Consider the following 25,810-nt stretch of genomic DNA (forward strand, 5'->3'; position numbering starts at 1 on the left):
AATGCAATGGTGTGATGTTGGGATATTTGCCCATGAGTTTCCCACTAAACAGCAGAATAGATGTTCGCGCTGGTGCACTGAGGGGTAAATAAATTTTTAACAGTGTGATAAGTGGTAATTAGTGATGTTGAAAATTCAGTTTGACAACTGTGGAGTATTTCCTTCAGAAGTTATCACTATTAGACACTTCAAAAGGGGGCGGCACAGTAGCACAGTGGTTCGCACTGCTGCTTCACAGCTCCAGACACCTGGGTTCGATTCCTGGCTTGGGTCACTGTCAGTGTGGACTTTGTACATTCTCCTCGTGTCTGTGTGGGTTTCCTCCAGGTGCTCAAGTTTCCTCCCACAGTCCAAAGATGTGTGGGTTATGTTGATTGGCCATGCTTAAAAAAAAATTTGCCCCTTAGAGTTCTGAGATGCATAGGTTGGAGGGATTAGCAGGTAAAATATGTAAGGATATGGGGGCAGGGCCTCGGTAGGATTGTGGTCGGTGCAGACTGAATGGGCCGAATGGCCTCCTCCTGCACTGTAGGGTTTCTATGATGATAAAAATAACACATAATGTTTACTTTTTGTCCTTTTGTCCATCTCTCTTAATTCTGTTCACACTTCCCAATATTAGTTTGTTTTCTGTACATTGTTTAAATCTAATTGATACTTCCTTCTTTATACTTCCAAGTTTAGACTCAGTAGGCAAGATTCTAACTCACACAAAACTTTCTTGCACAGAGTTAAAATTGTACCCAGAGTGTCTTCAATTTGTTTGGCTGAAGAGCCTCGATTTTAAAAAATCATTTACAGGATGTGGGTGTTGATGTGTAAGTCAACATTTATTGTCCATCCCTAATTTCTCTTTAGAAGGTGATGGTGAATTGCCTTCTTGAATCATTGTGATCCCTGTGATGTAGGACCACCTATACTGCTGTTAGGGAGGGAGTTCTAAGATTTTGACCCAGCTAGTCCAGTTCGGTTTCTGGTCAATGGTAACCCCCAGGATGTTGACAGTGGGGGATTCAGTGATGGTAATGCCATTAAACATCAAGGGGGCGATGGTTAGATTCTGTCTTGTTGGATATGGTTATTGCCCGGCACTTAAGTAGCGCCAGTGTTACTTATCAACCGAAGCCTGGATATAGTCTAGGTAATGCTGCATTTGGACATGGACTGCTTCAGTATTGAGGAGTTGCAATGTTACTGAACATTGTGTAACCATCAGCGAACATTGCCACTTCTGACCTTATGATGGAAAGAGGTCATTGATGAAGCAGCTGAAGTTGTTTGGACACAGGACACTACCTTGAAGAACTTTTACAGTGATGTCCTGGAACTGAGATGAATGACCTCCAAAACCCCCCACTCACCTGACGAAAGGGCAGAGTCCCGAAAGCTAGTGGCATTTGCTACCAAATAAACCTGTTGGACTTTAACCTGATGTTGTGAGACTTCTTACTGTGTTTACCCCAGTCCAATGCCTGCATCTCCACATCACATCTTCCTTTGTGTCATGTATAACTCCAAACTGTTTTCCTCCTGATTCCCATTAAATCCAGCTTTGCTATGTCTCCTTGTGATACACTTGATCAAATGCTGCCATGTTGTCAAAGCTAATCATTCACCTCTGAAATTCAGCTCTGTGGTCCACGTTTGAACCAAGGCTACAATAAGGTCATGAGCTGAGTAACCCTGGCGAAACTCAAACTGAGCATCAGTGAGCAGGTTTTTGCTGAGCAAGTGCTGCTTGATAGTATTGTTGATGATCCCTTCCATCGCATTACTGATGATCGAGAATAAACTGATGGGGTGGTCATTAGACAGGTTGGATTTGTCCTTTTTTTAGTGCGTAGGACTTTGTCTGGTAGATGCCAAATTAGCTATACAGGAACAGCTTGGCTAGGGATGTGACTAGTTCTGAAGCACAAGCATTCAGTACTACTGCCAGAATATTGTCAGGGTCCATAGCTTTTTCAGTATTCAGTGCCTTCAGTTGCTTCTTGACATTACATGGAGTGAATTGAATTGGCTGAAGACTAGCATCTGTGATGTTGGGGACCTCTGGAGGAGGTTAGTTTTTTTTCTCTTCACAGGCGCCTCAGATGTCCTGTAAAGGTTTCTACCCTGTATTGGAAACCAGAATAGAACAAGGTCTTGCTCTAAAGCGTATATATAAACTTTGTAGATATCAACAAGGCAAACAGCAAGTTCCATTCCTTGCTGCTGACTGCAATACCCAGGGCAGAATTCTAAAAACGTCAGAATCATTTATTAAAATTGTAACCATAGTATTAATACAATAATGAGTCACAAAGAACAAAGAAAATTACAGCACAGGAACAGGCCCTTTGGCCCTCTAAGACTGCACTGACCATACTGCCTGACTTATCTAAAAATCCCCCACCCTTCTGGGGACCATATCCCTCTATTCCCATCCTATTCATGTATTTGTTCAGATGCCCTTGGCAGCGAGTTCCAGGCACTCACCACTCTCTGTGTAAAACTTGCCTCATACTTCTTCTTTAAACCTTGCCCCTTGCACCTTAAACCTATGCCCCCTAGTAATTAACTCTACCACCTTGGGAAAATGCTTCTGACTATCCACTCTGTCCATGCCCCTCATAATCTTGTAGACTTCTATCAGGTCACCCCTCAACTTCTGTTGTTTCAATGAGAACAAACTAAGTTTCTCCAATCTCTCCTCATAGCTAATGCCCTCCATGCCATGCAACATCCTGGTATATCTTTTCTATACCCTTTCCAAGCCTCCACATCCTTCTGGTAGTGTGGCGACCAGAATTGAACACTATATTCCAAGTACGGCCTAACTAAGGTTCTATAAAGCTGCATCATGACTTGACAATATTTAAATATAATGTCTTGGCTGATGAAAGCAAGCATGTTGTATGCCTTCTTGACTACCTTTCCACCTGCATTGTCACTTTTAGTGACCTGTGTACTTGTACACCCAGATCCCTCTCTTAAGATCAATACTCTTAAGGGTTCTGCCATTTACTGTCTATTTCCTATCTTTATTAGACCTTCCAAAATGCATACTCACATTTGTCCAGATTAAACTCCATCTGCTATTTCTCTGCCCAAGCTTCCAACGGATCTATATCCTGCTGTATCCTCTGATGGTCCTCATTGCTATCCACAAATCCACCAACATTTGTGTCATCCGTGTACTTACTAAGCAAACCAGTTACATTTTCTTCCAAATCATTTATATATATAAAACAAACAGCAAAGATCCCAGCCTGATCCCAGAGGAATCTGAAGGATTTACCTTAAGACTCTGACTTATTCAAATATGGTACTGTTAGAAACATTGGCATAGAAACTGGATTACATCCTATGATCGTAGTGCAGCAAGTACCCAATGAAGCCAGCGATAAGACCACACAGAATGGATCACCCTATTGGTGAGTCAAGAGTGCTACTTAAGGCCCCATAGACAGCATGTCTCATGCACAAGAGTTAACCTGATCAGATGCTAGCTGTGTTGGTAAGCAGTGACAAGGCAATTGAAAAGGGGTGAGTGTTCCACTTTTTCCAGCCCTACCATAAGTGAAAACTAAATGCCTGCCTTTGGGGAAGCATCTGCCAGTGATCTCTTTAAGGGTCATTGGTTTGGCTGTCAGATGCTTGACAATACTGATGGCATCATGTGTGGCTCATGTTAGGTCAATCGCTAATTAATTTTGGGAAGGGTGTATCAAACAAGAAACACCTCTCTTTTTTGAATATGTAAAACATTAATGCCTGTGTGCCTATACATGAGCCTTTACTAATAAGGTGTATAGTGCATTCCTGATCTAACAATCACATACTATGATAACAAGGGTGTGGAGATGCCGGTGTTGGATTGGAATCATGAACTTTCAGAGCACCCCTTCAACTAATGAAGGAACAGCGCTCCAAAAACTTGTGATTCCAAATACCTGGTGTTGTGAGACTTCTTACTATGACAATCAGAACTGAGAGGTTACAATTATTGGGAAAGAGTAAAAAGGCCAAGGGACTTTTCACTTGAAAAGAGAAGATGGGGAGATGGGGTTGGTAGTGGGAGGTGGTGGAGTAGTGGGGGCGGAGGGGGTGACCTGATAGTGGTTTTTAAAGTCATGAAAGGGTTTAATAGCATAGGTGTTAGGAAAATGGTTTCACTAGTGAGGAATTCAAAATTAAAGATCATAGATAGTAAGATAGTCACTAATAAAACTAATAAGCAACTAATAAGCAATAAGCAACAATTTATAGTCATATTGGTGGTTTCAAAATCAATAGTTTTAGTGTAACTATCATTTTGTAGTTTGAATTAATATGTTATTAAGCATTTTTTGCTAAATTGACAAAAACCATTAAAATAAACTAAACTTGCTCTATTGAAAACCAGTCAAATTAGTTAAATAGACAGCCTCAATTGAGAGACAATTAAACAATAAGTAATTCATTAATAGATGTGTTAGGAAGGCTGGCAATATAATCTGGAACACAAAATGTTCATAACTTTTATAATTATATACACATTGTATAATTAACACTTATTAAGACATTTGTAAAATGACATGAGAATTGTAAGATGCTCCCTTCCTAGGCCAGAAGGAAAAAAATTAACATGAACTTGTTGGTTACTTGCATAATCTTGACTGAAGGAATGAACTGGCTTCTATTCATGATGTCTCAACTTTAAATAACAGACAACTATGTTAACCAATTATTGGTCGACACTTCGGCTAACTCAAGATAAGAGATATCGCTTGGGAAGGAGCTTAAAGTTGAGACAACATGCATAATAGCTAAAAACCAATGGGTAAACTCTTATTTGATTATTGTTAAGTTTAGATCAATTGGCTATTTTCCAGAATTGATTCAGGTAGGCCTGCAGTATCGTCAAAGCATAAAAAGGGAGTCTCAGGAAGTCATATTGGTAGAGTGAATTTTTAGAGACGGGTATAGAGAGGTGTTGGTTTTCCATGTTATCCATATTTTTATAGCCTTCACTTCATTTCCTGGTCTGAGAAAGTTGGTGAGAAGTCTGTTCAATTGTTAAAGCTAAGCTTCCTTCTCATTGTTAATGACTGTTAGCTACTGCCATTTGCTGTTACTTGACACTTTGCTTTCTATCTTTCTGACTTGTAATCTTTTTAATGGTCAGTAAACTTTCTGAATTTACCCTTTCTCAAGTGTTCAAGTCTCAATATTCTGGCATGATTTACAAGTGCGGGGTTATTGTAACCAAATGGACCCCATAAATCTTAGTCCAAATAAATCATAGTCATAACAATAATGCCCTTAACATTATAAAAATCCAAAGGCTCTCAACAGAAGCATTAAAAAGCAACATTTGACACCAAGCTACATGAGGTAATAGGAGAACAGATGGTTAAATGTGAAGTATTAAAGCGTTCAGGACCATAAGGGTTAACACAAGACTGGAGAAACTGACATAGTCATAAAGGGAATCATAGAGTGTAGTTGTGAGTCTGGTAGAAATCCATGAAGAAAACACCTGGTTAGGACTAGATCCTGTATATATGTAAATCATTATGTTAATAATAAACAGCTATTGTGCAACCATACAACCTTCTAGACCTCCAAATGGGACAACACAATATTACTACACTAAGCCTGGCCAAAGAAGTAGGTTTTAAGGGCCATCTTAATAGAAGAAAACGAGGCATAGCACTGGGTGATAAGTGAATGAAACCTTATGTGAGTAAGGACACATGCAGCTGAATTTTGAGTGACCTCAATTTTATGGAGACTAGAATATGGGGGACAACCCAGGAGTTCTTTGGAATAGTTAAGTTTAGAGGTAACAATAGCATGGGCGAGGGTTTCAGCAGCAGATGTGCTGAGACACAGGAAGTTGTGCAATGTTGAAGTAGACGGTCTGAGTAATGCTGTAAGTATGTGGTCAGAAGATTACCTTGGGGTCAATTATGACACAGAGATTATGAACAATCTAGTTTAGTCTCATCCAGTTACCTTGGTAGAGTTGGAGTCAGTGGCTAGCAAATAGTGTATGGGGAGAGGACTGAAAACAATAGCTTCAGTCTTCCCAATATTTAATTGGAGGAAATTTCTGCTCATGCAATACTGGATGTCAGATCATCTGATAATGTAGCAACAGTGGAAGGGTTAGTGGTAATGTAGAGCTGGATGTCATGTGAAATCCATCAGTGTACATGTGAAAATCAGTGGTGTGCTTTCAGATAGTGCTGCAAAACAGCAGCCTGCAGAAGAGATAGAGGAGGGGGCCAGGACAGATCCTTGGGAGACACCTGAGATGTGGGAGCTGAAAATAAGCCATTGCAAATAATACCGTGTTGGATAAGAATGGAACCAAGTGAGTGCAACCCCACTCAGCTGGATGATGATGGAAAGACATTGGAGGAGGATGCTCTTGTCAAACATGTCAAAGTTGTGGACAAGATGGGATAATTTAATCAGAAACATCGGCACTGAAATGTTAAGAATGCTTAACTTGCTATCACACGGAGTGGATGAGGAAAATAATACTTATGGGGAAATAATCATTTGGTAGTACTTGAACATTGCTGGAAAAAAGTCACATGCTGTCAAAGTTTTTCATCTTGCATTCATCAGGACAATTCATAAGAATACCAAATTGTAAAGGGAAAAACAATTTATACTGCATAGGAAGAGAGTATTGATTGATCTTGCTGTTCCATTTACAATTTAGTTTTCTTCTGAGTATAAGATGAAAAGCTTCTACTGCTTGTGTCTTTATGCAAATTAAACAAACGAGGGAGAAAGGAACAGAAGTTGATGGGCGAGATGAAGTAAGATAGGACGAAGCTTCCGTGGAGCACAGACTCCTAGATAGATCTGATGGAGTTAACGGTTTTTTTCTGTGATGCAAATTGGGTACATTTGTAATTTCCAGATGAGAAAATTCATTCAGACTACTAGCCCTCTTGACTCATGGTGGTAAATTCACAGTCTAGAGCATCAGAGTTTGATTCAATTACCCTCCCATTTGTTGAATTTTCCTTTGTTTTGTTTGCCCTCTCCAAATTCATTACCTCATGCTTTTCTGGATTAAATTCCATTTGCCTCTTATCCGCCCATTCAACTGAACCATTGATATCATTCTGGAATCGAGAGCTATCCTCTTCGCTGTTAAATATATGGCCAATTTTGAGTCATATACAAATTTCCAAATCATGCCACTCACATTTACATCCAAATCACTAACATTTACAACAAACAGCAAGGGCCCTGTAGAATACCACTGGGGGGGGCGGGGGGGGGGGGGTCTTTTGGGTTAGAATACCACTGGGAACCATTTACCATTCACACAAACATCCACTGACCTTTGTTTCCTGTCACTGAAACAATTTTGGATCCAACTTGTCACATCGCCTTGTATCCCAGGAGCTTTTACATTTCTGACCAGTGTGCCAAGAGGGATCTTGTCAAATGCCTACCTAAAATTCATGTAAACAATATCTATTGCACCAGACTCATTAATCCTTATTATTTTCTCAAAAATATTTGATTAAATTAGTAAAATAAGCCTTTCCCTAACAAACATATGCTGAATACCCCTGATGGATTATTGTCTGTCAGAATTGATTCTAATAATTTGCCCACCACCAAGTTCAGGCTGACTGGCTGATAATTATTTGGCCTATCTCTTGCAACTTTTAAAAATAATGGAATGATGTTCGCAGCCCTCTGGTATCACACTTGTACCTAGTAAGGATCAGAAAATGATCCTTGCAGCATCTGCTATTTCCTTGCTGTCTTCCTTTAATAGTTGGCGATACAATCCATCCAAACTTGATAATTTATCCACCTTCAAGTGTGGCAACTAGAACATTTTCACACTAACTACATTACAATGTTAATGTAAGCCTACTTGTGATACTAATAAATAAATAAACTCTAAACATTTATCTCACCCAATGCTTGTTGCATTTATTCCTGCCTAGTAACAAAAGGAGATCCTCTTGGAGTGTTTTGATAGGTCACTAGGTCAGTTCAAATGTCAGAAAACAACAATTTGAGTCTATAAGGAACAGACTCCAAGTTAAAGAAAGGGCTGCAGGGAGCAGACTTTAAGTGAAGTGGGCTCAGGAGAAGCCCCGATAGTCAAACAGGGCTCAGAAGAAGTCCTAAATATCTTATGGAGGAAGCCAAAGGCTGGTGGTTCCATGCTGCCATGCTATTGGGACATCCTTTGGAGCAGGAGTGTTCTGCTTGTCGCAGATGAAGACCTGTCATTGTGCTAATAGGTTGATGCTTCAGTGTGTGTGGAAACCCAGTGGAAAAGAATCTCGGAAGATGAGACTGAAATCTTGTGACGTGAGCCATCATTGAAGCCATCTACGTTGAAGTGACTTTTTCAAGAGAATTCCAAGGCAAAATCTTCAAAGGTGAAGATCGGAAACCCTCGTGAGACAGCCAAAGGTTCAGTGAGATTGGCTGACTCAGTGTGACTAACTTCTGGGTAGGTTGTTGAGAAATCCATGGAATCTGTTTTGGTCACATTGGCCTTTATTCTGCAATACGTGTTTGACCACGATTTGGCTGTAAGTTCACATGTAGCTCATACTGAATATTAGAGTATAAGGTGAATAAAATAAAGTGTTTCATCTTTCTGAACTTGTTTGTAAAGTTTATCTCTGTTCCAAACCCATGGAATCCGGAGGCATTCTTCACATAGTATCTTGAATTTGTCAACTTTAAACAAAACATTATTAGTCCTGAACTGCATCTTACCAATAACATCTTGTCTGGACAAGGGTGGTAACATAAATGGAGACATAAGAATATTTGTGCAGGAACAGGAAGAGGGTAATGGTTTACCTGTGATGGTTTCTATCTATATTAGTTGGCATGGAGCAGATTTGTAGACAGAGGCAAGGAGAATTACTAACTATTCAGAAGGCCAACAAAAAAGAACATTCTTGCCAATACCAGCACATCCCGTAAGAAAGATGTTTCTAAAACTACAGTTCGAGAAGTTATTGTGCCAGCTATTTCTGGCAGGAGAGCTGAGTGCAAGGGTCTTTGACTTCATTTGAATGCAAGTTGCACTGCTGTGCCCTCCTCAGCCACAGTAGGTTCAACCACCTGAAAAGCCACACAGGAAAAATTACTGCAATGCGTCAGATGCAGAAGAGGATCAAATGATTAGCCTTCAGTTTTTCTGCAAAACAACTGCTATGTAGACGATGAAACCAGGATAAATCACTTCACGGGGATTAATTTTCCTTTTCTCTCTGCCTCGTTTCCTATCCCTGAATGACATTTTTATTCACTCGTCCATCACCCACAACTGAGTGCTCATCCCCTGGCAGTTCTCTCTGTAACCACAGCAAATATAGCACCAATCTATTTGTATCTGTCCATATTAGAGCTCCTGGTCCTCCCAAGATTATCCTACAATTTCCAGGAATGAATAATTACTCTCCAGGTCACTGCCATGAGCAACCTAAAAGAAAAGTCATGGGGGAATTAAAGGAGAATGTTTTGTTGATATTCTTGGAACACTCTAATCTATTGGTCATATAGATATTGGAGGCTGTTAAAAAGGCAGTTTGATAAAATTAGAAATCAAGAAGAGATCCATTGGGTGGAATTTTCCTGCCCCGCCTGCCATGGGAATCACAGCAGGCGAGACAAGACTATGCAAAAGTCTGCTGACCTCGGGTGGAGTTTTTGGTCTTGCGGTGAGCACGGCTGGAAAATCCCATTGTCTTCTAATTGCTGGTGGAAGTCAGTAACTCATGAAGATCGATGCTTTAGGCAGGTTTACCAAATAGCAATTTCTTAGTTGTGGTAAGGCCCAATTATTTTTCCACAGGCAGAAACCCAGCCTTTGTGCTGGCTTGCTGCCTCTGTTCTTGACCCTGCTGATTTTTTGAGAGGGTGGGCAAGTTAAGTTGCTCGAATTGGCCACCTTTGTGTTATAATAGGGGTCAATCCAAGCTCACCTTCTGATATCCCAAGAGTTTTGCAGAGGCAAGCAGCCAACGGGAGCTGTGTAAAGCTGAATAGGTCCAGCCTGCTAGCAACAGTGTCTGGAACTGCTGAAGAAGTTTTAGCTGATTTAACAAAGTGGAAATTTTGACGAAAATTTAATGCGTGGCAATTAGTTTTTTAACAACAACACCAATTCTCCATCCTATCTCGCGTTCCAGCTCTCTATCTGCCCCGGTTATTTTGAAGATGTAGGGGTGATTCTCTCCAAAACAATTCTAAATGTTGAATTCGCTGATGAGATCTTCCTGTCCCGCCGATGACACACTTCCACTGCAGGTTTCCCAGTGGCAAGGAGGGCATTCAACAGGAAGCCCCATTGACAATGGTGGGACCAGAAGATCCCACCGCAGGGCAATGGCAGGCTGCCTCCACCACCGTGAAACACATGGTGGATGGTGCGGTGTCAATTAATTAAGTGGTTGCATGATTGCTTTAAGAGCTGATCACATGATTTGACGGTGCTGTCATGAGGGTGTTGCACAGGCCGATGTTTTATTTTTAGATGTACTATGTACAGGCCAGATACAAGCTCCTGAAATGACTTTTGTCATTGAGTGTCCCAAAAGCATGTTGTTTGTTAGAACCTATGTGTGTGAACCACAGCCTTTTCTTTTTGTTTAAAACCCCTAACACATGGGATTTTACAGATATTACACATGGAAAATCCCAGCTATTGTCTATTACCTCATAGTCAATTAGGCTATTTAGGTTTAGTGATAATTGGAGTCAACAAGCTAAAACTTCTTTTACAAAGAGTATGAGATTGTACTTTTGATACTCTGAGCAACTTACTTCCAGTCCCAACTGTGGCCCATTTTGAACATATCCCAAACCTAACCTGACCAGTTGGGTGGCATTAACTAACATTAATGACACCTGACTTTATGCTGAATTAAATCACAATGATAAACTAATTTGACAAAATTAATTGTCAATTTTGTCCCATTCAGTTGCTTTTACAAAGTTAAATTCTATCTCAAGGTAAAAAAAAGTTTAATTATGAAGATAAGGGGGCTAAAGGCTGAAATTGGATGATGAATAATAGTCAATGATTTTATTTTAAATTCTTTAATGGGATTTGGGCATTGCTAGCAGGACCAGCATTTATTGCCCACCCCTAATCGTCCTTCAGGTAGTGGTAGCATCTTGAAAAGCTCAGTCCTTGTGGGGTAGGTATACCCACAGTGTAAGGAAGAGGACAGATGCACCGATGACTAATCTGCTGAGCTGGTGGCCATTTTACTTCCAAAACAAAGTCAATCAACTGAGTGATTTCACATTATAAAGGTCAGAAATAAAAGAGCATCAATACCCAGTAAGTGTAACAATGTCTATTTGGTGTGAGGACATTTTCAGGCAGGTGGCTAGTAAGAGATAAGATTTTTGTAGAGCAGGAACCAACATTCATTCTCTACTTTGTTCTACAAACATCTTTTCAAAACTTACTTTCACCAGTTTTATGAGGTCTTTTAAATCGTCATGGTAATGTTGGCCTAACAACATCTGGCATTAGGAAAATGGTGGAATCCATTATTAAAGAAGTCGCAGAACATTTAGAAAATCATAATACAATCAGGCAGAGTCAACTTGATGAGTTCTTTAAGAATGTAATGTGCAGGGTGAATAAAGGGGAGCTGGTATTTTAAAAACTTAATTTGCTGGTGGAACAGACTCATTCAAAGCCCTTCCTCTCTGTCTGCCTTCCTGACAGGAAAACCCAGCAACACTAATGGCAGGCTACCCTCTTGCTTTTCCCATCTGAGATGACACCTGGACAAGGAATGACAAAGTCCACCCAGGGGATTTGGATTTCCAAAAGTCATTTACTGAAATGGCACAGAAAAGGCTATTCCATAAGTGAGGAGCACGTGGTGTTGAGGGTGATTTCATAGATAGAGGATTAACTAACAAGTAGGAAACAGGGACTTGGAATGAATGGTTGGAAAACTATGGCCAGAATTTTATGTTGCTCAGGCAGACGTGGGTCCGACTCAGAAGCATGTAAAGTCGTGTGAGAAGGTGTCTGGCACATGTCCCGATGTCTTCCCCTCCTTGTATGATATTTTACTCAGTGGACACGAGCTGGAAGCTCGCCTGCTGACAGTCAAGAAGCCAATTTAAATGAATGAAGCAGCAATCAACTGGAATTTTACCTTGCCCGCCTGCCTTTATGTTTCGTGGACAGGCTGATTGGCAAGGTGCGCTGACCTCGATCCAGCGCGGGATAAAAATTAAGGGCTCAAAGAAAATTAACAAATCTGTCTGGGGACTGAGCTCTGTATGGTTGCGATCCCCAGATACTCATGACATAGTTTTCCACTGATACTTACTACTCCCTCAGACAGCTCTGCAGTGGCTGTCCCCTGAGAGAGCATATTGGAAGCGCCTGCCTGCACATTCCCCTTTCTCAGCACCCCCCCATCCCCTGCCCCTGGTAGCACTCAGTCTTCCACCAAAGATGTTTCAAGCTAAATGGGCACTAATTGGCTAATTAGCGTATTATCATGTCAACAACAATCCTGGGTGGTAATGGGTTTCACTTCTGTTCCCGATTGCACTGACTTTTGGGCAGGCCTCAAATATAAAATTCAAGGCCATAACTACTGGGTTGGCACAGAGATCAGTGCTGGGGCCTCAACTGTTGACAATCTTTGTCAATGACTTGGATGAAGGTGCCAAGTACACTGTTCTCAAAGGTGCTGAATGTAAAAATAATGGGAAAGCAAGGAGGACACAAAGGCACAGATTTTCATGCCTCCCACCATGTTGAAATGGAGATGGGGGACAATTCTGATTTTTCCAGGTGTCCCCAATTTTCAGTGTTGGGAGATAATGGTGCAGAGAGTGAGTCTGCACTGCGCAGTCTGGACCTGCTTGGCTCCATTGTTAAGAGGTAGGCATCTCCAAGTCTCCTGCAATTTTCATGGAATTGAGGAGCTGCTCCATGATTCGTGGCTCACAAACTCTCCAAGAATGCACCAACAATAGTCTGCATGAAGGAACCTGTTATAAGGTTGGTTCAAAAGGCCTTGCTTATATCTCCCATATGCCTATACATGACTCCCACCCATCTCCAATTGGCCTCTCATACCCTCCATGGCAACAAATGCCCATCACCAACCTCTAATAGCTGCTCATTCTCCAAGCCAATTCATGCTTTCCCACCAACCCCAACGGATTCTCATATACCTGCTACCAACTCATAACCTTCTGCCAACCCCCAGTGGCCCCTCATAACAAAAGGATCAGTGCTTGGGCCTCAGTTATTCACATATCAATGATTTGGGTGTGAGCATTAAAGAAAGTGGCCAGAGTTGTCCAAGCCCATTCAACATGTGCACAAATCCCATTAAGAACACTAAGTTTCGTGAGAGGGCAATGCGGGATTTGTGCTGGGCAGATCTCAGTCCGTCCCCCACAAGAGGCATGTACAGAACATAGAACATTACAGCACAGTACAGGCCTTTCGGCCCTCAATGTTGTGCTGAGCTATGTCCAATCCCAAGATCAAGCTATCCCACTCCCTATGATTCTGGTGTGCTCCATGTGCCTATCCAATAACCGCTTGAAAGTTCCTAAAGTGTCCGACTCCATTATCACAGCAGGCAGTGTATTCCACACCCCAACCACTCTCTGACTGAAGAATCTACCTCGGACATCCCTCCTATATCTCCCACCATGAACCTTACAGTTAGGGAAAATGTGACTTCATTACTATTGGTAGAAAAAATAGAAAGCAAAATGTTATTCAAACAGAGGGAGGCTACAGAATCCAGATCTATGGGGCATAACTTCAGAATAAAGGGTCACCCAGTTAAGTTGGAGATGAGGAGAAATTACTTCTCTCTGAGGGTCAAGAACCTTTGGAATTTTCTACCTCAGCCCATTGAAGGCTGAGACAGGCAGATTCTTGAGCTATAGGGGAATCAACAATTACGGAGAACTTGCAGGAAAGTGATGAGACTAAGATTTGATCAGCCATGATCTTCTGGAGTGGTGGGACAGGCTTCATGGACTATGTGGTGGCCTACTCCTGAACCTATTTCTTATGTTCTTCTATTTGTCACTTCACTGAAATACAGAGCGTGCTCTGATCACTGATATTTCAAAATTGCATAGGTACTATGTACATTCTAGAACTAGGATATTTTACAATTTAGCTTCCACCAGAAACAAAGGGACACAATGGTCACCTTTCACAAGGCACCAACAAAATGGCAGCAAAGAGATCAGGACAGGGAACATAAGTTCAGCGTTATAATTTTTAGAGCATGACCGTCTCAGTCTCTTCAGATCTGGATAAGTTTTACCACCAGATCTGGTGGTAAAAATGAACCTCTTGATACTGTGCAGTAATTTGTTGGATTATTGCACACCAAGTAATGGTAGGTTTGGATACAATCATCGTTTCTCCCAGCCTGTGTAAAATCACTCTACATAAAAGACAAATTTGGTTTACGTTCCAATGCAAGATCTACTTAATCCATAATATTACAAAGCACATTAGGCCCTTCCAAACAATTAAATGGAAGCTCCTGTTCTTAGTTTCATTGCTCAGTGGGTTTCTTATCTATAGTTATAGCATGGGAAACTACAAAACATTTACTTCCATACAGAAAAGAAGGTGAAATCAAAAGATCTACCTAGATTCTCTCGCACAATTCCTTGTGGCTGGCTATTGGACAGTATGAACAGATGTTATGTGACAACTTTGCAAAGCTATTCTTAAATGCAAGTTATTGATAAAATAGATGAATGAAAATAGCTGACTACAGCAGAAATATAATGATATCATTAAATAGAAAGACGATTTATTATTTAAATATGAGATGAAGTTGTATTGATTAAAATATGTTGAAATTGACCATGTGTGCTAATGTTATCAAACTTCCGTGAGATCAATCAATTATGTATGCAGAGCTACAGACGACTGAAATGATCTTGATTTCTATCAGGATTACTCACGAAGGTTGACATCCCTCTATCTGTGTACAGTTGAACTGTTATTGGAAGCTTATACAAAACAGCAGACCCCTTCAGGACCACAATTTAAGAAACATCATGCTGCAAGTGGCCTAATGACAGCAATGTAACGACCACTGGTTTATGCAAGTAATTTTGTTTCATCTGAATCAACAGAACCTGAGCAGGATTAAACACAGAAACATAAAACAGTACAGCACAGTACAGGTCCTTCGGCCCTCAATGTTGTGCCGAGCTACGTCCAATCCCAAGATCAAGTTATCCCACTCCCTATCATTCTGTTGAGCTCCATGTGCCTATCCAATAACCGATTGAAAGTTCCTAAAGTGTCCGACTTCATTATCACAGCAGGCAGTGCGTTCCACATCTCAACCACTCTCTGAGTAAAGAACCTACCTTGGACAACCTTCCTATACCTCCCACCATGAACTTTATAGTTACGCCCCCTGGTAACAGCTACATCCCCCTGAGGAAATAGTCTCTGCACATCCACTCTATCTATCCCCCTCATCATCTTATAAACCTCTATTAAGTCACCTCTCATCCTCCTCTGCTCCAGAGAGAAAAGCCCCAGCTCCGTCAACTTTTCTTCGTAAGACTTACCCTCCAAACCAGGCAGCATCCTGGTAAATCTCCTCTGCACTCTCTCCAATGTTTCCACATCCTTCTTATAGTGAGGTGAACAGAACTGAACACAATATTCCAAATGTGGTCTCACCAAGGCCCTGTATAGTTGCAGCATAACCCCACGGCTCTTAAACTCAAACCCCTTGTAACAAATGCTAACACACTATAAGCCTTCACGGCTCTATCTACTTGAGTGGCAACCTTCAGAGATCTGTGGATATGAAACCCAAGATCTCTCTGTTCCTCCACATTCCTCAGAACCCTGCCGTTGACCCCGTAATCTGCATTCAAGTTTGTCCTACCAAAATGAATCACCTCGCACTTATCAGGGTTAAACAACATCTGCCACTTTTCGGCCCAGCTCTGCATCCTATCAAAGTCTCTTTGCAGCCTGCAAGAGCTCTCCACCTCATCCACTACTTCACCAATCTTGGTGTCGTCAGCAAATTTACTAACCCACCCTTCAGCCCCCTCTTCCAAGTCATTGATAAAAGTCACAAAAAGCAGAGGAGCCAGCACTGACCCCTGTGGTAAACAGCTGGTAACTGGCCTCCAATCTGAAAATTTTCGTTTCACCACTACCCTCTGTCTTCTATGAGACAGCCAGTCACTTATCCAATCAGCCAAATTTCTTTCTACCCCACACCTCCTTATCTTCTTCATGAGCCTACCATGGGGAACCTTATCAAACACTTTACTAAAATCCATGTATATGACATCAACTGCTCTACCTTCGTCTACACACCTAGTTACCACCTCAAAGAATTCAATCAAATTTGAGAGGCAGGACTTACCCCCCAAGAAACAATGCTGACTATCCCGGATTAAACTGCATCTTTCCAAATGGTCATAAATCCTAGCTTTCAGGACCCTTTCCATTAACTTACCGACCACTGAAGTAAGACTAACTGGTCTATAATTACCAGAATCATTCCTATTTCCTTTCTTGAAGAGGGGAACACCAAGAGGGGATTGGATTGTTCTTTTCTAACCTTTGGGGGGTGGGGAAATGTGGTGGGGGGGATGCTTAGAAGTTGGGTGGCATGCCTTATGAGGATAGGTTGAAGGATCTCGGTCTTTTCTCCTTAGAGAGACGAAGGATAAGAGGTGACCTGATAGAAGTGTATAAGATGTTGAGAGGTATAGATTGTGTGGATTCTCAGAGGCTTTTTCCAAGGGCTGGAATGGTTGCTACGAGAGGACACAGATTTAAGGTGCTGGAGAGTAGGTACAGAGGAGATATCAGGGATAAGTTTTTCACTCAGAGGGTGGTCAGTGAGTGGAATCGGCTGCCATCGGTGGTGGAGGAGGATATTTGATATGGTCTTTCAAGAGACTTCTGGATAAGTAAATGGAACTTAATAGAATTGAGAGTTATAGGTAAACCTAGAAGGTATGGATATCATCAGCACAACTTGTGGGCCGAAGGGCCTGTTTGTGCTGTAGTTTTTCTAGGTTCTATATTGGCAGGTGCAGGGTGGGGGGGTCAGCACTATGATTTTTGGGGGGGGTTAGGTGCATGAGTCAGAGAGGGGGTTTGCAGGGTTCAGGTCTGCAGGGTTCAGGTTGTCTACAAGTCAGATCCATAGTGGGGGAAGAATTCTTGGGGGAGTCAGAATAGTTGACGGCATGTTGGGGGGTGGGGGGGGAATGTGTCCTAAACGGTCAGAGTTGTGAGGTGAGTTCCTTGGGGTAGCCATTCTGGGTGCTTACAACAGTTACCTAGAAGTAGAAGAGGTTGTAATTCTGCTAATTTTCTGGGTAGCTATTGATGTAAATGTGATTTAAGTCACATTTTTAGACGGTTCCCAGTGCAGCACAATTGCCCAGACAGAGTTAGCATTTCTGGGCAATTGCTGCACAAACCTTTAACTGTAAAGTTCCTAAAGAGATTCCCCTGTGCATCTTTGGGGTTCCCCTACAAATCCAACCTGGGGGAGCTTGGAAGTTATCACTCAATAATTGAGGTGCATGGACTGCAAAGGAGTATATAACCTGGGGGAAACTGAATTAAAGTACTAATATGCAGAGGACTGGCTACTGCATCAGCACATATTTCCGTAATCTTATTACTGTTATTACAAACTTACCACATTACATGAGTAGTGATTACTTACAAAAATGCCACTTAATGCTATTTTCATTTAACTGCCCTGTTATAGCCTCTTCTGCCCGAACATAATTGTGAAGCTCATCAGGCCAGCCTGTGGCAAATCATCCAGATTTGCATGAGAACCTGCAGTGGGTGACTTAGCATCAGATTCCACTCTCCCCTTCCCCCTCATCACTCCCCTCCCCGTCTCCTTTGTGTCACTGATTATAGCTGAGAAACAAGTAAAAATCTAATAAATCTACAATCTTACTAATAATCACATTCATTGAAATGCTAACAGTTTTACCTTTGCTGTTCATTTAAAAAAAAATAATTTATGGGATGCGGGCATCACTAGCTGGGCTAGCATTTATTACCCATCCTTGATTGCCATTGCATTGAGTGGCAGTTAAGAATCAACCACACTGATGTGGATCTCGAGTCACATATAGGCCAGACCAAGTAAGAACTACAAATTTCCTTCTCTAAAGGACATCAGTGAATCAGACGGGTCTTTACGACAATTGACAATGGTTTCATGGCCATTAGACATTTTAATTCCAATTTGTATATTGAATTCAAATTTCACCATCTACTGTGGTGAGATCTGAACCCAGGTCTCCAGAGCATTATCCTGGGTCACTGATTACTAGTCCAGTGACAATACCACTATGTCACCACCTCTCACAATCATTAATACATTAGTTTTGCAGAGTTTCCAAAAGTGCATGGGTCATATTTGAAATTTATGTAAGCTGCAAAGTCTGTTTTGCCTCTTTTGCCTAACAGTAACTTTTTCTATACTGCAATACCCTATTGCTTTATTAACTTTTTTTTGATGCCATGTAATTTTGGTTTTACAATTCAATTCACATTTGACCCAGCACTATGGATAAGGGAGCCTTTTCCTTATTATTTTGCTTAAACTGCTTATACTAGCTTACTAATGTTACACACAACCACCCTTTTTATTTATCAAATACGTTGCATGTAGTTGAAACACTAATAAGATCTTCCTACAACTTTTCACTAAACAAGACCTTTGGTAACAAGGTGCAAAGGCCTTTCAGCCTGGTTTGTAGAACCTAATACTTGAAGGATTGCAACAAAATATTTTTGTCAGCAGTTTTACTTTGACTTGACCAGCCCTGAATCCCATGCAATCCCTTTTTCTAATATCCATTGCATCACAGATAGGAAACGTGTTTTCTTCTTGTCCATGATCAGCGTGTTTTGTATGTGAGGATGATGCGCTTTCCTAATGGGCTTGATTGTTCCAATTTAAATAATTCTAGTAGCAAGTTTTTTTGTGATTTTAAATTAAGAAAGGTTATTTATCATCATGTGCTTGCCCTGGAGGTTTAAAACACAACATCTCATTCATTCGACTCTCCCACACCATCACTCACACATAGCTTAGATACAAATGAGGGAAAAGACAATGTAATCAGTCTCTTATGTAACAGCCCTGTACTTTTTTTTGAATGAGTTGATATTTAATGTGAAGTGAAGATCTTGTAGGGCAGAGGATTTTCAATAAGCTGTAAGGCTTCTTACAATCAAGTGTCCAAGAGGTTGGTTCTTATATGGACTCAAAGTTGAAACAGGTTGAAGGGAATCCTACTCCCACTTTCAAGGTATTTCTGTTTACTATCTTGGCTACTTAGGTGACATGCAGCTGGGTGATGGCTTTCCGATGGAACTCTGTCACTGAGCAGCTTCTTACTAAATTTTTAAAGTCTAAATTTTTAAATTTTTAACCATGGTGACATCATGTGGTCACCTTTATCATGTGGCTTGTACGAGTTCAAACATCCTTTTCCAAAAAAGGGATGGTGTCTATTGATTACACCTCCTGTGTTATCATTTAACAATTTGAAAATTATCCACTCTAGGTTTGGATGAGAGGCTACCAATGGACGGTCAATGGAATCCATTCACATTCAACTAACACACATTGGGTTTGAATGTCTATTCTGTTCACAGTGAAACAGAAGGAGGGGCTGGTTGGAATGCTATACTTCTTTTGTTGATGGCCCTTCCTTAACGGGATGTGTGAAGTCTCCAAATGGCTGTGAATGTCCATAATTAATCAGGTATTTGCTCAAGACTCAGGACTGGTCTGCAGCTCAGAAATCAAAAGGTCACAGGATTTGCAGTGGTCCATTTTAATAAACCGTGTTCAAAATCTTTGAAAAGTATTGACTGAAAGTTCAGAATACACTGGAACATGACAATTCTATTAACTCCCCATAACCCATTTTATAATATTTTCTTGTATATGATCCAACTGATAAGAAGGTTTCAATCTACCTTCCATTTTAGAATCATTTATCTATAAAGGATAGTTCTGTTACTTTATATCATCACTCCGAGTATTTTTTCTGAGTATTATTTTGAATGAATTTTTGTAATTACCTTTGTGTGTGACTGTATAACATCAGCATATCATTTCATGCCTGTTTCCCTCCACTTCTTTTCTCAAAAATGTCACAGATGATAAATTTGTTAACTAATTGAGTTTTTTTTGAATGAGAAATGGTTTAATTCGAGTTTATTATATGTGGCCAGTTGCCAGGGGAGCAAAAGCGTATCTTTAGCATCTCCAAAGGTTGCATGAGAAGATGCGTAGCAAATTCATTTAAGAAACTCTGTTTTAAATCATACATTGGGTTATTCTGCAAGATAGGTGAAGTCTGGTTACCATTACTGGCTCGCTGCTTTATCGTCAACATCTCCTCTCCTGACAACCTTGCTTTCTTCATTGCAGATGTTGCTCTCGGACATCCTGACAGGCTGGATTAAAAAGAATACAGGAAAGTGAAACAAAATAAATTAACAAAATGATAAAAATGGACCCTAAAATATTTAAGTGATCATTTTCATTCAGCATCTATTAATTATGTTGGAATATTCATGATATCTATAATTATATATAAAATTTATCACATGTCCAACAGAAAGTTACGTGTTTTGATAACTGTACACAGAACACTTAACAGATAATTATGAAATGAAATTTAGGGCGGCACAGTGGTTAACATTGTTGCTTCACCGCTCCAGAGACCCAGGTTCAGTTCCAGCCTCGGGTAACTGTGTGGAATTTGCACAGTCTCCCCATGTCTGCATGGGTTTTCTCCACGTGTTCTGGTTTTCTCCCACAGTCCAAAGATGTGCCAGTGAGGTGGACTGGCCATGCTAAATGCCTCTTACTGTCTTGGGATAAACCACAGTGAATGTTTGAGGTTATGGGGATAGGACAGGGGAGAGGACTCGGGTAAGATACTCTGTCAGAGAGTTGTGCAGACCTGATGGACCAAACGGCATCTTTCTGCAGTGAAGGGACTCTAAAGATTCATGTCCGAATAGGGACATTTGGGCAGACGGATCTCCGCTGAGCATGGCAAATTGCTGCGGGTGGCAATCCCAACAAAGCATCAGCTAACTAACTCACATTCCCAGAGCCATGGATATAGAGAGCCACAGCGGCAGCCACAAGCTATGACGTGGAGGGGACCTGGCAGTTGTCCTCACAGTCTATTTTACGCTATGTTTTTGCATTGTTCAGGGGCATCACAATGGTCTCTTTGCTACATCAGCAGCTTTTGCCTCTCCTGATGGAGCTGCTTCACTTGGCTCTTCCACACCTCCGCAACCTGTCCGCCTTCCATCCCTAATTGGCCGGGGCTCCTGAAGGTGGCCTCTTAATTGGTAAGATTGTGCAGGTGGACAAACCTCAAGCCATTAGATTTGGGAAATAGTTCTGACCATTGATGAAATGTTAAGGTTGTAATATTCCACCCATTGTCTTCTAAAATGCAAATTTATCACACATTAGTTTTGTCTTATCTTGATCAGATATTTTATAGAGCTGGAGTTCCAATAGCTCATAATAGAGTCATAGAGTTGTAGAGATTTATAGCATGGAAACAAGCCTTTGGCCCAACTTGTTCATGCCGCCCCTTTTTTTAAAACCCCTTAGCTAATCCCAATTGCCCGCATTTGGCTCATATCCCTCTATACCCATCATACCCATGTAACTATCTACATGGACAAAATTGTACCCTCCCCTACTACTACCTCTGGCAGCTTGTTCCAGACATTCACCACCCTCTGTGAAAAAATTGTTCCTTTGGACACTTTTGTAAATCTCCTCTCTCACCTTAATCCCATGTCTTCTAGTTTTAGACTACTCTACCTTTGGGAAAATATATTGAAAATCTAGCTGATCTGTGTCCCTCATTATTTTATAGACCTCTATAAGATCACCTCTCAGCCCCGAAGCTCCAGAGAAAATAGTCCCAGTCTATCCAGCCTCTCCTTATAACTTAGTCCATCAAGTCCTGGTAGCATCCTAGTAAATCTTTTCTGCACTCTTTCTACTTTAATAATATCCTTTCTATAATAGGGTGACCAGAATTGCACACAGTATTCCAAGTGTGGCCCTACCAATGTCTTATACAACTTCAACAAGACATTCCAATCCCTGTATTCAATGTTCTGACCAATGAAACCAAGCATGCCAAATGCCTTCTTCACCACTCGGTCCATCTGTGACTCCACTTTCAAGGAGCTATGAACGTGTACCCCCAAATTTCTTTGTTCTGTAAATATTCCCAACGCCCTACCATTAACTGAGTAAGTCCTGTCCTGGTTCAATCTATCAAAATGCATCACCTCTCATTTGTCTAAATTAAACTCTATCTGCCATTTGTCAGCCAACTGGCCCAATTGATCAAGATCCCGTTGCAGTTGGAGATAACTTTCTTCACTGTCTGCTACGCCACCAATCTTAGTGACATCTGCAAACCTGCTAACCGTGCCTCCTATACTCTTATCCAAATCATTAATATAAATGACAAATAACAGTGGACCCAGTGCTGATTCCTAAGGCACACTGCTGCCAGTTTTGCTGATCAACCACTCTTGCCCAGAAGGTGAAAAATTAAAAGTAAGCAGTCTTATTGCTTCAGGTAGTGAATTGTTGTGGGAAATTATTTCAATGTAACATTTTAAAATGTTTTTTTCTTTTCTGTTTCCTGAAAGAATGCAGCACAGAAGGAGGCAACTGACCTACTGATTCTGTGCTGGCTCCTTCAAAGAACCCACATGCCTGCTCTTTCCTCAGATTATTCACTGGTGGCCTGTTAGTGATGTGTTAATGTATAAAATATTTCATCCCTATTCCTTTTAAATACTCTTTACTTTAGACTTTTGTAAAGTAGCAGGATCAGTGGCATTAGCCTGAAGCCAGCCAAGTCACCAACCTTCAAGAGCTGGATACCACTCTACTTTTGCTGTACTTGAAATGACTTAATCTACCTTCTGTAATCGAATTGCATGTGTGTAAACATCATTTTGTGTTTTATGTAAGTTGGAGCATTTTTATTGTTTTTCTTAGACTGAGGTAAGTACAGTAAAAATGACTCCCATTTCTTTTTTGAATATTAAGAAAGCCTGATCCTATCTTTCATTGAATTTGCAAATATATCTGTTGTGGTCAAACAAGGCAAGGGGAAAGAGGGGAGTCATTTGATCCCTCCTCACCTGATCATAACACTTCAGATATTAGACTTCAATTTCTTTCTTGGACCTACTGGCATTTCTATCTACTACTGATAGCTTCTTGTGTAGTCAAGAATCTCACCCAATGTGACACTGGCCATTTTTATGTAGGGGAATAAAGGAGAAAAGCTGTCTTTTTCATATAGCACCAAAGAATTGCTGAAGTGTACAGGCTATTATAGTCACCTTAATCTGTGCAGTTCCAGTTCAAAAAAAAATCAGAGTTTGCCAAATAAATCCTTGTTTTATCAATAATTGATTTCATTTTTTAATTATACTTTCATGCAGTCAATGGCCACAGGTTGGAGGAGAAGCACCATCACAGGCTTGTCGAACTGAGAGACCTGTTTCCATGGGTTAATTTCTATGTAATTCTATAAAGAATGTTAGCATTCTAAAGTATTGTCGGCCTTTTCAAGAATCCACGCGTGTAATTGCTCAGCTGAAAGATTCTCTTTCCCCCGTCTCTCTATTAGTGCAATCTTTCTTTCCCTCTTTCAATTTCTCTTTCTGTACTTGATTTGACATTAAAATCACCCATCCAATTCACCCCTCTCAGTCCTCCCACCATTTATTTCCAAATCCCAAATTTGGTTCGTGAGATGCGCCTTTTGTCCAGTCATTCACTCAGGTTCCTGTTCCCGTTGCCACAGTATTGTCAGCTCACACCCCCAGCAATTCTGTGGCCAAAACCTTTTGGGATGGAGAGTGCAGGAACGAGTCAAGTGCCAGAGCACCCTGCAAGGTTCCTCACTCGGACAAACTATGATTCCAATTATATTCATGGTCCTTTGAATTTTGTGGCGCCTCATATTTCAGAATAAACCTAACCAAATTCTCTGGCATGGAATGTTGATTCCATGGGGTTTTTTTTTCAGGGATGGAAATTTCAATGCGATAAATCTTTTCAGAATATCACGTCAATCTATCTCTGACATGTTAAAAGAAACAGCTGTGGGAAATTTCCACCTACAAATTTTTACTCGCAGTTAGAATCATAGAATCCCTACAGTGCAGAGGAGATCATTCAGCCCATCGAGTTTGCATTGACTCTCCGACAGAGCATCTTTGCACAGCCCCGTAACCCCACACATTTCTCATGGCTAATCCACCTAATCTGCATATCTTTAGACTGTGGGAGGAAACCCACACCGACAGGGAGAGAACGTGTGAACTGCACACAGATTGTCACCCAAGGCCAGAAGTGAACCTGGGTCCGTGGCACTGTGAAGCAGCAGGACTAACCACTGTGCCACATTTGGCAGATATTTCTGTTATAAATTCCCATTTAGTCATATCCTGTCATCAGTGATGATGTTTGAGATCTCAATTTTATCATCCAATTCCTCAGCCTGTATTGAATCTCTTCTGCTCCAACCAATTCTACTTTCCAAACTACTATTAGTTTTGCTTTTTAACCAAACAAAAATCAAAGTATTAATTGAAATAAGGAAATCCATGTTTAAAATGGGGACTGATTTTGATGCTGTCCACCCAGCCCAACTAAACCCACACCCTTCTATCTTTCAGCTGAAAACAATTTGCAAGTATAATAAAAGTACTCGAAACATTATATTCATTATTTGATTAAAATCCAACACAGCGGATGAGATTTTCTGGGCTCCTAGCTGCATGTTTCCCAGCAGTGGAAGACAGCATGTCATTTGCTAGTGGTGGGATTCTCTGGTCCCACTACTGTCCGTGGGATTTCCTATTCATGTCACCTCACGTTGCTGTGATACCAATGGGTGAATGGGGGATGGGGGGGTGCACTGCTGGCAGGGCCGGAGAATCCCGTTGGCATGAACGGCAGGAAAATTCTGGCCATTCCATATTGTCCAAATGCAGTTTTGTGTTGGTGCTGCCGCATTATTTGTGGTCATTGGCAGGGAAAACATTTTACAGTAGGAACAGTGGATTTCATCCCAATTAAATTTAATCTGGAATTAAAAATCTAATGGTGACCATGAAGCCATTGCCAATTGTTGTAAAAGCCCAGCAGATTCACTAGTGTCCTTTTAAAGAAGGAAATTTGTGTAATAACTCAGAAGGCAGCTGGAAAGGATTGGTGTTTTATTTGAGAAATCAAAAGTTAAACCACAAGCCTGTGGCACGTGTACACAAGTCCCATCTGGGATGATAGAATAGCTAACCTGGTCAGGGAACCAATTTATCAAAGGCTCGTGGTACCAGTTCCACCTATTTAGATAACTGCCTATCACCGTGGAAACTCGTATTTCACGGGTCCTACTGGAAGGTCAGTTAAGGATTCCCCATATAAATCATGGGCGTTATCACAATCTGCCATTCTTACAGGATCCGGACTACATGTGACTCCAGATCTGTGGCAATGTGGTTGATCTTAAAATGCTCTCTGAAATGGAGAGCAGTTAGAGATGGGCTATAAATGCGAGTCCAGCCAACAATGCCCTTAAATGAATTTTTAAAAATTGTCAACACTCAATTACTGCTGAAAGTTCCATCAGATGATCTTCTGCTTCCAGCCATCCTGCCCAGTCAAACAATTCTTTT

General features: G+C 41.0%; 1 protein-coding gene across 9 annotated transcripts in view; it reads right to left on the minus strand.

Annotated features, from left to right (window-relative positions):
* LOC145344848 (myelin transcription factor 1-like protein) overlaps positions 1-25,810 on the minus strand; it is a 445,009-nt gene that overhangs the window by 13,688 nt on the left and 405,511 nt on the right. For all 9 annotated transcript variants that reach the window (XM_080192078.1, XM_080192086.1, XM_080192085.1 and 6 more), the window contains one exon: positions 20,418-20,509. In XM_080192078.1, the coding sequence (XP_080048204.1) occupies positions 20,418-20,509 (92 nt within the window). The remainder of the gene's footprint in view (positions 1-20,417; positions 20,510-25,810) is intronic.

The sequence above is a fragment of the Carcharhinus amblyrhynchos genome, chromosome 7, assembly GCF_965287045.1.
Source record: "Carcharhinus amblyrhynchos chromosome 7, sCarAmb.v2.hapA, whole genome shotgun sequence".
NCBI classification, from domain to species: Eukaryota; Metazoa; Chordata; class Chondrichthyes; order Carcharhiniformes; family Carcharhinidae; genus Carcharhinus; species Carcharhinus amblyrhynchos.